General features: G+C 33.0%; 1 protein-coding gene across 7 annotated transcripts in view; it reads left to right on the top strand.

The window, feature by feature from the left end:
* Positions 1-16,585, top strand: part of RFX3 (regulatory factor X3) — a 265,759-nt gene that overhangs the window by 174,786 nt on the left and 74,388 nt on the right. For 6 of the 7 annotated variants that reach the window (XM_019730013.3, XM_074330488.2, XM_074330486.2 and 3 more), the window contains one exon: positions 12,313-12,387. The exons of the other annotated variant lie outside the window; for it this stretch is intronic. In XM_019730013.3, the coding sequence (XP_019585572.2) occupies positions 12,313-12,387 (75 nt within the window). The remainder of the gene's footprint in view (positions 1-12,312; positions 12,388-16,585) is intronic. 7 annotated transcript variants of the gene reach the window in all.

Below are 16,585 nucleotides of genomic sequence, written 5' to 3'. Positions count from 1 at the left end.
GAACTGCCCATCTATCTTACCAAAGGGAAAAAAAAGTTAACATAATGTTGGATTATTGGTTATGACTATGTAGAGATAGAAAACCAATATAGTAACAGGAGATGAAAACTTCTGTTTAATTATCATGCATAAAGATAGGCTAAAAAGAAAATTTTTTAAATTTAGAAGTGTGCATAAATTATGCATAAATCAGTTATATTTTATATATTAAGATTTAATTTCTCTTCTAAGACTACTGTTCTTTTTTTTAATTAAAGTTTATTGGGGTGACAATTGTTAGTAAAGTTACATAGATTTCAGGTGTACAATTCTGTATTACATCATCTATAAATCCCATTGTGTGTTCACCACCCAGAGTCAGTTCTCCTTCCATCACCATATATTTGATCCCCTTTACCCTCATCTACCACCCCTTTCCCCCCTTACCCTCTGGTAACCACTAAACTATTGTCTGTGTCTATGAGACTATTATTCTAAGACTAATAATTTTCTTAGTCTTTTTTAGTTAGTCTCAATGATAAAACAAAAATACTGCTCCATTTATTTTGGCAGAAACATGTACTCGTGTGTCCATTATGATCGTAGCATTTTCGGTTTTCCTATGTTCCGGTTTCCCTAGGCCAACCTGAACCCCCAAATGTAACTCCTCAGAGAGAGTACCATGAATCTTCTGCTTCCTGCACTTAATCCTAAATTGACTGAAGGTTGTGGGACCTCATTTTCAAAGCACTTAATAAAGTGGGACTTTGAGTGACTCGTAGTCTCAATCACTTCATCTCTATTCCATTCAGCTGTCAGTCAGTTCCGCACTGCTCCAGCCTTAAGTTGATAAGATCTAGAGGCAGTAATTTTATGGTTAAGGCTGTAAGACATTCCACTCCTAGAAATCTTGATAAACTAGAAGGTTAAGACAAATAGAATGACAGGGGCCTTCAGCTTCTCCTGAACATAGCTGATGGGTTCCCTTGAATTTCCAAAGCAAAATATAATGAATTATTTTAATTTTTAGCTATTTCATACTGAAACAACATTTCAGAACACAGGGATGTTGTGGCATATCACAAATGGCTAGATTCTATTTCATGTGAAATCTAGATTAGAAAAAGTTTAATGATGTTTGCAAATTCTACTTATAAATATGGAGGTAATCTATGTTCCAGGTGACCTCTTGTATAACTTTGGCTTGACCCTTGCATTTATAAATCAAATTTCAAAGTAGTTTCCTAGTTTGAAACTACTGTAAATTTTGAACAAAAATAATCATTAATATTCCACTCATGGAGACCAGGTAATCCAGATAAAAAATGAAATGTATTGGTGGCAAATGAAAATACACAGTAGTCTATGAGTTACATCTGAGTCAATAATAGACTCATAAAATTTTAATACTGCCTCTTCCATTAGCCTATGTCTTCTAATTTGATGAGGGGAAATACAACACAATGTTCACGTCCAATTCTCAAATCAAAGGGAATTTTTCTGTGTTCCCAGGTTTATCACAACATGCCCCAAAAGCATGCAATTTGATTACCGCTTTCTCAGCATGTATAACTGCAGTTGTGTTTAGTAGTCACAAAATTATCTAGTTTCTTTTAAAATCTAGTTATTATGTTTGATTATAACTGTTGATGCCATAAATTTCATGGGCTAGGAGTTTGTAATCTAACTTCCGACTGTTAGAGATAATTTTACACATTTATTTGAAATTTACTTACTATACATTTTAGTAAATTTCCCATCTGCCTGGTAAAAAAAAGAAATTATGTTTTCAAAATTGCAGCAAAGATGCAGTGAAACAAGAGAAGGAAATGAAATATAAAAATAGAAGGGAGGTAACGAGATCAAAAGTTACAGATAATATGATTGTATACCTGATAGAAATCATAGAGAATCAAATGAAAAACTATAACAAACAATAAGAGAACTTACTAAACTAACTGAGTACACGATTAATATACAAAGAAATCAATAGCTTCTCTAGATGCAAACAACAGTAGTTAGAAAATAATAAAAGCCAAGATCTCATTTATATAATAAATTCAAAATATACCAGGCAATAAATTAACAATATATGTGTAAGATTCAACTGCGTAATAAAACTTTTTAAAGTTTCTAAACATGAAAAGAAGCTTGAATAATTGAAAAACAAGTATTGATATCAAACATTTTTGCTTTCCCTAAATTAACTTAAAATATTTCAACATGATCTCAATCAAAGTACCAGTATATTTTTTTTCTTGTACAAGAAAAGCTGTTTATATAAGTAAACATGCGAGAATAGTGAAGAAAACTTTGTAAAAAGAAACATAATGGAGAGGGGTGGGACAGAAATAATCCTACCAGTTATTCAAACATATTATAAAATTATAATATTAAAACAGAATTGTCTAGGCAATTGAATAGACCAGAATAGATCAATAATAAACTGAAGGCCATAAATAGGCCAAATGCATATCGGAATATAGTATATGATAAAGGTGGCATTGCCTGTCAGTAGAGAAATAATGGATTATCACTAAATGGTGTTTGGGACAACTGGATAATTATTTAGAAAAGAAAATTAGATTGGTTCCATATATTACTGCTTACATAAAAATTAATTTCACTTGGATAGAAAAATGTATTTTATTATTATTCTCTTATAGAGGTGAAGCATGATGTAAAATCCAAAAATTACAAAGACTATATTGATATAATCAACTGCATAAGTGAAAACATTTTATATGACAAAAACTACAATGAACAAAGGCAACAATGCAACGACGACAACCTAGCATAAAGTTTTGAAACATTTATTATTCAAAGGACTAATTTGTTTACTATATAGACCACTTTTATAAATCCATCAGAAAAGAAAAAAGACCAAAAACGAGGAAACTATATGAACAAGCACTCCACAGAAAAGGAAATGAAAAATGAACTACAAAGAAAAACTGTTTTCATCTCTCACTCAGGCAAAACCGAATTTAGTAAGCTTTGGCAAGGGCCAAAGAAACAGACATTCTCATTCATTCTTGATACAAATCAAATTGGCGCAGCACTGAAGAACAGTATGGAAAATTTTATCAAAATTGAAAATATATATATACTTGACCCAGAAAGTGTACTGCTAGAAATGTAAGAAGTACTGTTGATAACTCTTACATATGTGAAGTGCTGCATAAATAACTATATTTACTGTACAGTTATTTGTAATTAAAAAAATTTGGAAAAAGCCTAATTATCCGTCATCAAGGAAATAAATAAATTTTGGTGCATTTGTCCATTCAGTAGAATTGTATACAACCATGAAAAAGAGTGAGGCAATGTGTGTGTATATAGATATAGATAATAGATATAGCTATAGATATGGAAGATCTCCAAACATGAAACAGCAAAGGATTGTGTGTGTGTGTGTGTGTGTGTGTCTTTAAATAGAAACACACATTTGTATGTATTTATATAAGCACGAAGATATCTCTAAAGAAATGCATGAAGATAAAAAGGTGGGAGGCATAGGATTATATTATCTCTTCAAGAAAGTGATTTATTATTTTCGAAAATCTCAGTCAAGCTCTTAATGATTATAAAGTCTATCTATTTGGTCATGTTCCCCAACCCATGTAGCTGAAACAGCCCTTTCTTTATGTGCCCAGTATAAAGACTTCTGTGACACATGTCACGGTACAAATTAAATCTTGATCCTAGGTTTTAAAAAAAAATCCTCCTTTATTAGATTTTTGAAAGTTTAGCGAATGAAAGCTGGCATTAAATGTAGTAAAGATTTTTAGAGCCATTCTTATTATTAAATACTTGGGAGTGAAAATGAATGTTTTGTATTTATATTCATGTACTTACCTAGAGTCCATATTATTTTCTTTAGTCATTCATTCTTTCAAACATTTACTGAGCAATCACTATTGACCAGGCACTGAGCTTCTATGAATATAAAGGTTTATAACATAGGTAATGGAGCTAGTTTCAGCTTTGAAATATACCTAATCCTCCAAGGCAAAGAAATGGAAATCCACAAGTAGCCCCCAAACTTCCTTTAATTGCTTAGTTTCATCCTCCCTCACACATTATTTTTTTAAATCACAGATGTTAGTATGCTATAAATTGATTAATTTTAGATTCACCAAGATTATGCTTATCTTCTGATTTTGTTGCTACCATAAATTGGAAAATTGCCTAAAGGCTGGGTAGGATCCAGTAGCAAGAAAATGAAAGAAAAGCAAAAAATCCAAATAATACATAGACTTTAAAAAATCACCCTTTAAGCAGGGTTAGCTAGCCTGTTGTAGCAATGCCCATTATCTCCCTACTTGTTCTCCCTGAAGTAATAACTGCAGTCTGACCTTGGCATAGAAAAAGATCTGGATCATGTTTTAATGCAGTGCTTCTCAAATTTGAGTGTGCTTTCCCTGGAGTGTTGGGTAAACCCATTCCTGGGCCCCACCCCCAGGGCTTTTATTCAGTGTGGGGAAGGACCCAAGAGTTGCACTTCTTACAAGTGCCCAGGTAATTCTGCTAATGACGATTCAGGACCATACTTTGTTAAAACCTCTGATTTAGTGATTATGTAGACTTAACTACAAAGTGAAAGTGTTGTTAATGCTCAGAATAATCTGTAAGGCAGCCTTGAAATTTTACATTTGAAAATGTAAACTTGTCTTTAAATCCTAATCCAGCAGATTCCTGAAGGGTAATTCTTGCCCGGAGTGCTTATGCAGGTGATGTGTTAGAAAGTCGTTTCATTGTCATGCACTCATAGTGTCCTGGTGAGCGTGGAGGAATATGGACTCTACAGAATGATCAGAGGAAGCCCAAAATCACACTTTTGGTTTCAATCCACCAATTTAAACCAAATGTTCTCAGAACACATTCAATTTATGCTAGTTTCTTATCTAAATGTTTTTTTCCCCATAAATATTCCAGAATAGCTTCTAGTGGTACACAATTGCCAAAACTTCAGCTTGAGAGCATAATAATTTAAAATTTTTCTCTAGATATAAAATTATCAATGAATAGAAAAGATTTCATATAGATAAACATTTACAAGACTTAAAACTTCTTTGCTATAAATGCTTAGTGTGCAAGATTAAGATTTCATCTTTAGATAGTTTCTGGTTCAAGCGGAGATGGAAAGCAAAGCTGATTAGGTGTGTTTTCTGGGCATTTTTAATTCTTTTAAGAGTTAAAAAAAACAACCTATCCTGAATCCTTACAGTTAAGCTTCTTTTCAACATTGCTGTGGAGAAATGTATTTACACGTTGATTTCTATATCATTTGAATATACTGTGACTTAAAAAACAGTTTCATATTCAGAGCCTTAGCTTCCGTGGGTGTGTTTCTGTCCACATTACTGGGCCTCCCTGGGCTCAAGAGAAACCTGAGGATTCTTAGAAGACGTTCCGATGACTAGAACAGAACTCATTTAACAGCTTAGTTCAAAGTTTGGGGGCCACAACCTGCAATGAGAAATACCTTTACATTGTGGCCCAGTGCTCATATACATGCATACATACATGCGTGCATACAGACATATATTCATACAGATATTCATGAGTACACGTTTATATCTACACATATATGGCTATGCATACGTATTCAGATGACTGAATCCAAAGTTCTACGAAACGATACTTATCCATATTGTATGCAGGAACATCTTTATTTTCTACTCTGATCGATATCTTTAATTTTTAAAAAACGCTTGTCAGGACCCAGATAATTGATTTCATAACCTACTAATGGGTTGCACCTTACATTCTGAAAAGCAATGCTTTGGGCAAATTGGAGAGATCAAAGCATTAGTAATCTATATACGAGAGACCTGAAGGCAGGCCCTCCATGGTTTTGTTTGTTGTTGTTTTGCATTTCTACAAATGCCCAGATGATTCTAACAATTTTTTAGAACCACATTTTGAAAAAAACCTGTGTTATAATGATTATATAGACTAAATGTAAAGTGAAGGTAGTCTTTCTTTTGATGCTCCAGTTGAAATGCTTCCTGTAGGAAATAGCCCCCCCCCCAACACACACACACACACACCCGCAAGGCTGTCATTTGTAACACGTAAAAGGCACTGGCTACATGCTCATGTCAGCTATCTCAGATACATTTTCTGAGAAAAAGCTACCAAGTAGAAATATTTCTATCTTACTTAATCTCCAATGCAAACAAAATGTAGTCTTCAGGAGAGCAATTACCCAACAGGAAATCGCCCGTCTGAAGCATATTTTCTTCCATGGGTTTCTCTAAAGCATTTACTGCTTTTTTACCAGGAAACAAAAATGCTGTTTCTCTAAGAAAGTGGTAACTGGTAGGGTTAACAGAGTAACCTGTATTAACAAGAAAATGCAACATACTTTGAGGATAAGTATTTTGTGATGATTAATATTTAACTACATATTTAAAACGTTTTGTTGCTTTCTAACTTGATCACTTTGAATTTTCAAGTAATGCGTATCAATCATATTTAAGCCCTTTCCTATTAGAACGTAAATCTTGTTTAATAGTAAGTCATTTAGCTGCTTTCACAAGCCACTCCTCAGAAGATAGTTTCATTAGAACAATGTGAGATAATTTCCATTTGACTTACATTAATGTTGTATTTGTGTAAAATAGAAATTATGTTGAATTTAGACAGATAAATTTTGGATTCCAATCTCATAGTTAATATGTCTCATAGTTAATATATGTAATCTCAAAAGTCCCTCAATCCCAGAAAGCCTCAATTTTCTAATCTGTGAAAAGGAGATAATGTTGCTTGCCTTTCTTATTTTACAAAGTTGCTGTGACGATCCAATGACGATTAATGTAAAAAGGCTTTATAAATCATAAAGCATTATGCTATTACTTCTATTTTGAAATCACTTTCATTAACGATTCTAGAAAGGAAATTGTTTCTACCATGGGACCAATTTTAATTATAATGGTAGTTGAATATATCAGTCTTGACCTTTAGTCTTTCCGAAAGATTAAAAAGCCATTCCAGAGTCAAGAGAATATGCCTTGACCTATAAAGACAATGAATACGTTGACATAATTGTTCTTTTTCCTTCTGTCTTATTAGCATGTAATGAATGACTGGTCATTATTTACATTAAGAGGAAGTCCTAATTATCCTCAGATATGATATTCTATTTGGGCAATTGCATAGATGTCCATAATTGTGTTCCTAAGGATCTTTTATCTTCCAGAAAGGACAAATTTTTTTAAGAAGTCATGTGCCCATTGTGGCTGGGATGGATATCATTTTCTTACTTGCTCTTTCACATAGGAAGTTTCTAAGTCTCACCCACTCCAGTAATCTCACTTGATACTCTCTAAGCCTATCTGTCCAGGCTGAACATCTCATCTCAGATGGAGCAACCAAAATTTGATCTCAGAGAGTTACCATAGCTGATCTGATTCTGAGGCAATAGTCCTGAATCATCATGAACTAGTCTAAACTCCCAAGCACCATGTATCCTAGCGTTAGATCATCTTGGAAAGGATGTGTGCACTTTTGGCAACTCAGTCCTAGGATGATTATTTAGTAAGAGGTACAACTCAGTGTTATACCTTTGTTCAAAGAATAAGCTGAGGTGTACTCATGGTCTAAAACTTAATTAAAGTAGGTAATGGAAAATGTTGATTTACCATGCCCACTTATTAATTGTAAAAAAACAACCACCATGAATCTTTTAGTTGTAAAATGTTATTTGGCTCTGTACCATTAAATACAAAAAGGAAAAAGGACGTTCTTTTTAATGATAAGAATCTAAGAGAAAGGGAAAGATATAGAGAGATTGATAGAGAGATGGAGAGAGAGAGGGAGAGAGAGAGAGAAGCAACGCTCAAGAAGACAGACATCACTGAGGCCTTGAATTAGTCTTTCAGGTTGTCACAGAGCCTCCTGCTAATCTGATTATAATAGTTTGCAGTAGAATTGAAATTTCAATACAGAATGATCAGTGTTCTTGGAATAAAGATCATGCAGCAGAGAATGAACAGGAAAACATTTAGAATCTATTCATGCCAATGTGTTTGATGTGTGCATCGGAAATGTTCTAATCGCACAGTCATGGAATAAAGACTGTTGTGTTCAAGTGAAAATGAAGCACTGCCGAGCTTTCTGCCTCAGACTCCTACCTTCAGATCTGTAGTGAAACAAACAGGTTTATATTCATTCCTTCTCATTCTCACTGCTGCCTCATTACCAGGCTCTCAGAGCCTCAATCCTGGGTTAATACCATAGCTTCCAAGGTGGTTTTCCTGTGTCTAGATTTATTCCTACATTATGTCACCAATTAATATATACAGTGCTACCATATCAAATCACTTCCCTTTCTAAAAGCTTTTCAACAATATCCTATTTCCTTTTTTAATTGAAGATCCCAGCCAAGAAATTGCAGTCTAACTTAATTTATTCCTAAAGGAACTTTATCCTTTAGCCAATCTTACCCTTCCTTGAACTTCCATTGTGAGTCTTATCTCTGTGCCTTTATTCATTCTGTTTGCTCTGCCTAAAATGTTCACTGACCTGCCCCTATCCTAATGCCAGGCGTTATTTGTCCATCCTCAGCTAAAGAGCCACCTTATCGATGCTCTCTCTCCAACCATACCAGTGAGAAGTAATTCTCCTCTCCTTCCCTCTCTCTGTATTCTAGGAGTATTTAATTCATTTTCGTTCTGGTTGACAGGGCTATGTTTTGAATATCTTTGTAAACATTTCTGTCTGTCTGTCTGTCTGTCTTTCTCCCTCCCTCACTTCCTCCCTCCCTCTTTTCCTCCCTTCATCCCTCCCTCCATCTCTCCATCTCTCTCCCCACCTCTCCATCTCTCTCCACGAACACACTCACTCACACACAGCTAACACTGCACCTGCATCCAATGGGGTTTTGTGTTTATTGAAATGGAATGAAATCTCATGAAACTCTACTAGTGTAGAAGTTCCCATCATCAGCAGTAAGCGCCATACTGTGTTTCCCCGAAAATAAGACTGGGTCTTATATTAATCTTTGCTCCAAAAGACGCATTAGGGTGTATTTTCAGGGGATGTCTTGTTTTTTCATGTATAACAATCTACATTTATTCAAATACAGTCATGTCATCTTCTTCTGGAACACAGTCATAACGTACTAAATGCATCCGTCTAGCTGACGATCTTGACTGGGGCTTATTTTCGGGGTAGGTCTTGTTTTCGGGGAAACACGGTAGTTGTCTTATACTGGGGGTAGGGGACGCAGGGGATTTTTATTTATTTTATTTTTTATTGGAAAAAAATCCCCACATATTTCCTAAATTTGAATCACTTAAATTCTAGCTAGCTTATAATCTAGCTATTTAATATTTTCATTATATGAAACTATAGTGATATAATATCTCTGTTGAGGTTAGAAACATTTCCTTCGAGGAAATATGAGACTATGTTGAACATTTGGGTCAGTAACCTTTTGGATCAGTGAGACTACTTTTAAGCAAATGTTCCATCTGTCCTACCTGATCATCGTTTTCTGCCTTAAATATGACAGTTATGGGTACTGTGGAATGGAATTTAGTATTAAATATATTTCTACCCAGGAGAATTTATAAATTTTTCGTAAGTGCTGAATTTAAGTTTTAAATGATCTACAGTAAACTGGAAGTGTATGATCTCACCAGTTCACTTTGGTCTCAGAATTTTATATAGGGTATAAAATGCTAATACAGTCTGCCATCTTTTTCATGAGATTGGTTAACCCCCAGAAGCTTGAACAAATGTTTGCTCAAATTATCAAATCCATAATAATGGAAAAGCTAACAAGTTAGTTTCATCCTCAGTTGGCTTAGTAGAAATTTATCTTAATTCACTGTTGTGTTATATTTAGCTAGTTTGCTGTCCTTCTATCCAACCCTTACCCATATACATAGATATATGTGTAGTCCCCATGAAACTGCGATAGGACCAAACCATGAGCTACTTGGTAGGAGTGACATCAGTATTCCATTTGGAATATTAGAGCTGATTGATCCTCCATAACTATAATATCAAAAAATTTGCCTCATTTTTCACTCTTCTCCCCTGATTTTACATTGTTCCTCTAACTGCTCTTTCACCCTCATTTTCCATAACTTATTATGGGTGTTAAGATCTTCTCATGCTCTTGTCCCTGGAAGCTTCTATTCAACAAATATTTATTGAACACACTTCAGTCCTTACTTGGTTTAACCTTTCAACTAGCAGGGCATAGTCTGTTTTGCCTCATAAAACCCTTCTGGCTTTATCTGAAAACTCACATTTTTCAAACATCCCACGCTTCCCTTAAAACCTTAATGACATTTCTTCATCCCTGGCTGCCACGTACCAACCAATTCCAACCTGTTAGTTCAGCCCCACTTCATACCACTGCGATATACATCACACCCTACAAACCGGACTCCTTGACAGTTACTAATATGGGCACACATTGTGCTTTTTTGCTTCCCGGCCTAATTGAGTCCATTCTACCCACTGAAAACTTTCCATCTTTTAAAGCATGATACAGATCTTTTTTTTTTTTTTTTTGGTAGACTGAAATCTAGCCTTAAATTTTCCACCCTCAAAGTTTAATTAAAATGTAGACATTTTAGAAAATTTAAGTTTTGAGCAAATTCTTTCTAGAAGAGATTGAAAGTCATTTCAGCTGTGTTTTGCTAGATTTTCTTTTTAAAAGCAAGAGCACTTATTCTTCCCGTTTACCGAGGTCCTTTACAGTTTTACTGTTTCACATTTTGGTAAATGTTTGTTTACTCATTACATTTACATTATTCTTTCTGTAATGTATCTTATTTCGCTTGTGCAATCTCACTTTCTTCAGTTTATTTTCAAGTATAATGATAAACTGCGTTAATATCCCATCTGGCAGCAAGAATGTCTTAGAAGCCAGATTAATTTTGTGATCTAACAATTTAAGTTAACAGTAAATTAAATTGTATTATATCATCTCATGAGTTAATTAATAGCTATTTTAAAAATACTTTTTCTATAATTTCGAACCTACCATTCTCCTCAGTATTACATTTTATTAACTGTAGAGAAGAAGAACTAGTAACTTGGGAAAATAATATAAAATAAAATTAAAGCTATTAATCCCCAAGTTGTTTAGAAGAAAATTATATATAATTGAGAATGAACGTCTGTGTATAAAGTATTGCACCATAAAGAAATTGGAAACTTGATGGAAAAATAAAATAGACTTTGCTATGGATATTTCTTTCTTCCTTTTTTTTTTTGGTGAAAGGAGGCAATATGTTAAAATTTCCAGCCACTGTTAATTTTCATAGCCAATGTATAAGTAAGTTAACTATGTTTTAAAGCATTTAATACTTTTATAACTGCTTATACTGAGTTATTGATCTGATCAGATAGTAAAAATAAAAAATAATGAAATCAGTTTTCTCTCTTAAATTACATAATATGATCTTTTATTTAACTTCAGTTAATATTGTTAATATAACCTAATAACCAAATATAGTGTATTCAGAACCTGTTTTATATTACATGCTCTAATAGGAGCTGATAGAGATCTTTAAATATGAGATTATCGAGCACGTCTCATGTATTGGCACCTGCTACTTAATTAACGTATTATGATTACTTGTGGTGTGCTGAAATTACATGGAATACGACTATTTCTGTGGTTGTCCCTTTTCTTTCTTGGCTCTGAATTATTTTTTTCTTCTACATTTCATTTCTGCTGTCATTTCTAATAGCTCTTCTTCACCACCATGTTCTAAAATGTGATGTAGGGCCCATGATTACATCTTAATGTTTGTTCATACCAATGACTGTCCACGTACAAATTTTAATACAGGGTTAAGAAAGGGGTGGATAGATTTAGTAGTTTTTGAACATTAATGAAGTTGTCTACATATTTGCATTAAAATGTAATGCATGTAAAACACAAAATCAGTATAATTTTTCTTTCATGACAGAATAGAACAAGTCTTAAATACTCTTTGGGTGGGAGACTATTTAGAGAGAGGTTACTGTCCCACATCTTGAACTATCAAAGTCATGAATTTTTTCTCATAACTAGAAAATTCCACTGGGGTTCCTGCTCCTCAGGTCTCCATTCTGTTTATAATTAGAGAATGTTAAAAAAAGGTTTACTTTCATGATTGGGCTTATTATTAGTGTGCATATTTTTATATTATTCTCTGGTGGTGGGGGGATGGTGGGGGATATACACATTTAGTGACATTAGCCACCATTCAAGAAAAAATTAGACTTAAAAAAAAAAAATCTATCAAAAATTCTCTGGTGAGCCTTTTATTACTATCTTGTCTTGAGCCCTTTTTTTTTAATGACATCTATTATCAGATTGAAATGGCGATTGAGACGCTGCAAAAGTCTGACGGTCTGTCCACTCACAGAAGCTCTCTTCTCAACAGCCATGTAAGTTGCCTCTTCATGTAAACTAATCTCTTGCTTGTTCTGCATGTGTTGCTTGCTTCTAAATGCTTGTTTTATTTATTTACTTATTTATTTTGCTTCTTAACCTTCCTTTCTCAGCCCCGTATGATCTCTGTATCACTTAATGGCTATTTTGTACAGTAGAATATCTAAAAAATAGAGCCCCAATATACTGCTTTACTTGGTGTTTGTACTGTTTTGGTACAAATGTAACATTTTTAAATTGATAAAAATCTGCTATTTGGAAAAGTAATTGATGGGAGTTTTTAAACATTCTGCAATTTCTAGTTTGATATTCATTTACTATGAAGCAAATGCTTATAATCTGCATCTCTGTCTGAGACAGAGAAATGGTTGTGTCTAGTTGTATGTACAGTAATATTCTTTAAGTAGAAAAAGGACCCAATGGTAAACTGTTTGAACATGATTCATTTATCAGTAAGACTACATGAGATGGGTAGGAAACAGCTACATTGGGCCTAAGACCTAAAGAAAAAGGAAACGGAGCCAAAGAAATGAAGCTATAGATAAGCCATAAATTGCTAGTAATTGAGATAAAACAGGAGTACTGTTGCTATTTCTTAATGATTTTAACTGTTATCATCTGCAACATCACTATAACACTGGTAAGTGGAAGAAGAGTGGTGACAGTTTTGTGGAACTAAATATTTTCATCGAATGTTCAAATTTTGGGGAACGAATGACAATGCTGATTAAAAATTGTTTTGTTACTATGGTTTCTGAATATATGGGAAAAAGTAAATAGACCTATGAATTAAATATCTTTTAGATAGATCTGCTAAATTTGTATCAGTGACAATATAGTAAGAATTAGTTTTCCCTCCCAACTGATAATGTATACATTCTTAAATTTAGAGATAAATTAGAATTTTTACAAATTCTTCCCATATTTTGTGACTGAAAAGAATTGAAAATTGGATTACCCAAATGAAATGAAATATCATTATTTTTTTCAATAAACCTAAAATCTTTGGCTCATAGAACATGTTTTCACTATGCTTTTTAAAGATTTGAATTTTTAGACATTTGAATTTATATTCCAACATACCACTAAATACTGTTTTCGTATATGTTTGTTTTTAGATGAAGTATTTTGTCTTGTTTAGTTTTTCAAGGGGCAGTATCATGGCAAATAAAAACTGGTTAGCCAACTTGGAGAATGCCTACAATTTTGGTGAAAATTATACATATAAATTTTAAAATAACATATTTTGGTCCTTCTTTTTGAAACACTTTAAGGAATATGATTTTTTCCTCTTTCTGAAAATTTGTATGCAATGTGTCACTCTTTTATATGTTTCATAAGTATATCCCTGTTGTGTTAGCATGAATCTGTGGTTGTACATAAAGGCTGACTTACTGTATATTATCAGGGTTTATGTTTGGGGGAGGAGGTGATAACTAACTGGTGTGTTTTGAAAATGGCAAGTGAAACTGTTGTTTACTTTTAGTCAAAATATTCAGGGATTTAAGAAAAAAATCCCCGAAGTTTCCAGTTACTTTTTTTTTGAACTTTCAGACATCTAAGAAGTTGTGCTTTGATATTCAATTAGCATTTCATTTTCATTTGAGATATATAGGTTAGGAAAATATGTGGTATGTCTAATTTTAACTTGAATTATCCATTTTAATGAGTATTTTCATGAACAATAACAAGAATTTAAATAAAAAAATATTTTTGTTGATTTGTTTGAAACTTTTCAAATATGTTAGGTCTTTTTGAAATTATTATTCTCTTAGAAAGTTCATGAGGTAATATATGATGTTAATAAATGTGTGAATTTAGCTGCATAAACAAATAACTGTTTGTTCCTCATGGCTTCATATTTTTTATTACATAGCAGTGGCAAATCTTCCACACTGTTTACAACTGCCAGAGGCATTTCAGTATATAGAAAGAGTGGGCGTATGCAGTGATAATCTTTCTCTAGATGTCCTGATTCATTTTTATTACACCTCTGAGGTACAGTTAAATTGATTTAAAAACACATTTATAGTCAAGTCTTTAGAAACACAAATGATTCCACGGATAGTATGCAGAGTGTAGAAAAGATCAATGTTTCTCCTGATCAGTCAGGTTTGTTTCTCCCTGAACACAAAAGATCCTGTTGCCTTTCTGTTCTTGGAAAGTTAGTGATGCTCCTAATCCTTACTGTTTAACTAAACAACTGGAATAACTGCTGCATGTATTCCAGTTGAAAACCACCTGCTAAGGGTATTTTAAATGTTATTGACCTAATTGCTGATTTTCAGTTGTGTAGAAAAATTTTAGTAATGAGGTTTTAAAATGAATTATTGTTAGTATTTTAAATATCAATAAACTGTAAGTTGCCTTTATCCCTCTGAATAGGAGAAAATATAGAATTATTTGAGGTTCGTGGGATTCTTTGAAGTGGACACGAATTCAACTTTATGATAACAGTTCTCTGATTTATCGGTTTCTACTAAAGGTTCAAATACATTAGGCAAAAAGTTAGGAGAAATTGTCAATAATTTGTGTCTTATATTCACTAGCTTCTAAAGAAAGGTCTTAATCATGATTTTTGAGCTCCAACTCTGTTGTCTTTCTATTTTAAAATATGGACTAGAGCAGGTTTCCTGTTTTCTCTTTACACATTTGATTATTCACAGTAGTTCAGAAAACTCTCATGAGGGTTAAATTACACAAACAATCCCCTCCCAGTAGAATACAACCTGATTGCTTTGTTTTTCACCTTTCTTTCTGCACACTAGACAATGGAATGGGATATTAAATTTGTTGTCCCTTTTTCAGCATATTCTTAGGCATGTTTGGTACTGATGTTCTATTTTTACAATTATCATGCTATTCTTCAGGCTGAATACATGTATGACTTGTCTATTTTGTATTCTTTTTAGTGTCTCACCTATGACTGAGTACAGTTACACTGAATGCCGTGTTTATTCTATTAATGATGTTAACATAATGGCAGTTATTTCAGTAATAGCATCTTATAGGCAAAGAAATATTTATTGGCAAGTGAAAATTCCCCAAGACTGCAAAAATTGGATATGTTTTGTCCACCAATGCATCCTTGGTGCCTAGAACAGTGCCTGGTACATAGTAGATGCTCACTAAATTTTGCTCAAGGATTGGATGTAAGAAGCAAGTAATAGAAGGGAACAGGCCTTATCTTACCTTTAGTATTCTAAATGTCTTTATGTCAATTATGGGCGTATTTATTTGGGGACTCATGCATGCATTATTTTGTTATTTAGTATGCTTCAGTAGATGTAAGTGTAAATATTGTTGTTAGAAAGTGGTGTTCTCTCTGCATACCATTTGAGTGCAAGAATATATGGTCACTGTATCATTTTCCCATGTGCAACCTTCAGTTTAAGAGTAGACAACTTTTTTTTCCCTCCAAACAATCTAATATTTAAAAAAATTATGTCCAAAGGTTATGTTATTCATCTCCATGTTTTTAGAATGGTACTTTTGACTTAACTTTACATAATTTAGTTTATTAGTATAGTAATTTTTATTTTAAATGCTTTTATTTCTGTATTTTTTGTATGTGAAGATGCTACAGGTAAATGATGTATAGTTTGCCTAAATCAAATTAGACTGTTGTAATTCTCTTCATTGAAGACTGAAACTTACTTTATACTCCTTCTCTGTTGTAATTAAAATAAATTGGCATTTAATGGTTATATTATATCCAATTTGTGATATTTTAGATCGTAATTTGAATGCAGAGATGTTCTTAATTGTTCCCAATTTCCACATAATGTTCTTCAGCTTGTGCGTTTTTTAAAAATCCCATCTAAAGTATATAAAAGGCTTTTGGCATTTATTTTATACACTTTTAACAATCTAGCAAATAATTGTTTCATGATTTTTTTCTGGTTTTAGCTACTGAAATATATTGAGCTCAAAGCAAAATCTTGTATTATATTCTCTCTCCCTTGACTTTCCTGTTTTATAAATATAAGTTATGACAGAAATAAAGCTTGTCAAAATGTATATCATCAGTGAACTGAACTTAAAATGAGTCCTAATGGATAATAATCCATCTGGGAAAAAATGCCAAATGTTACATTTAGATGTTAATTGGGGAATGCAATATGTTTTTTTCTTTTTTTTTTTGTCAATCAGTATTTCCCTTTAGGAAAAATAGGACCTATTCATCTTCCTTAA

This window comes from Rhinolophus sinicus, chromosome 16 (assembly GCF_057876585.1).
Source record: "Rhinolophus sinicus isolate RSI-liver-muscle chromosome 16, RSI-T2T, whole genome shotgun sequence".
NCBI lineage: Eukaryota > Metazoa > Chordata > Mammalia > Chiroptera > Rhinolophidae > Rhinolophus > Rhinolophus sinicus.
The sequence above is the reverse complement of the archived record's forward strand: the minus strand, read 5'-3'. Positions and strand labels throughout refer to the sequence as shown.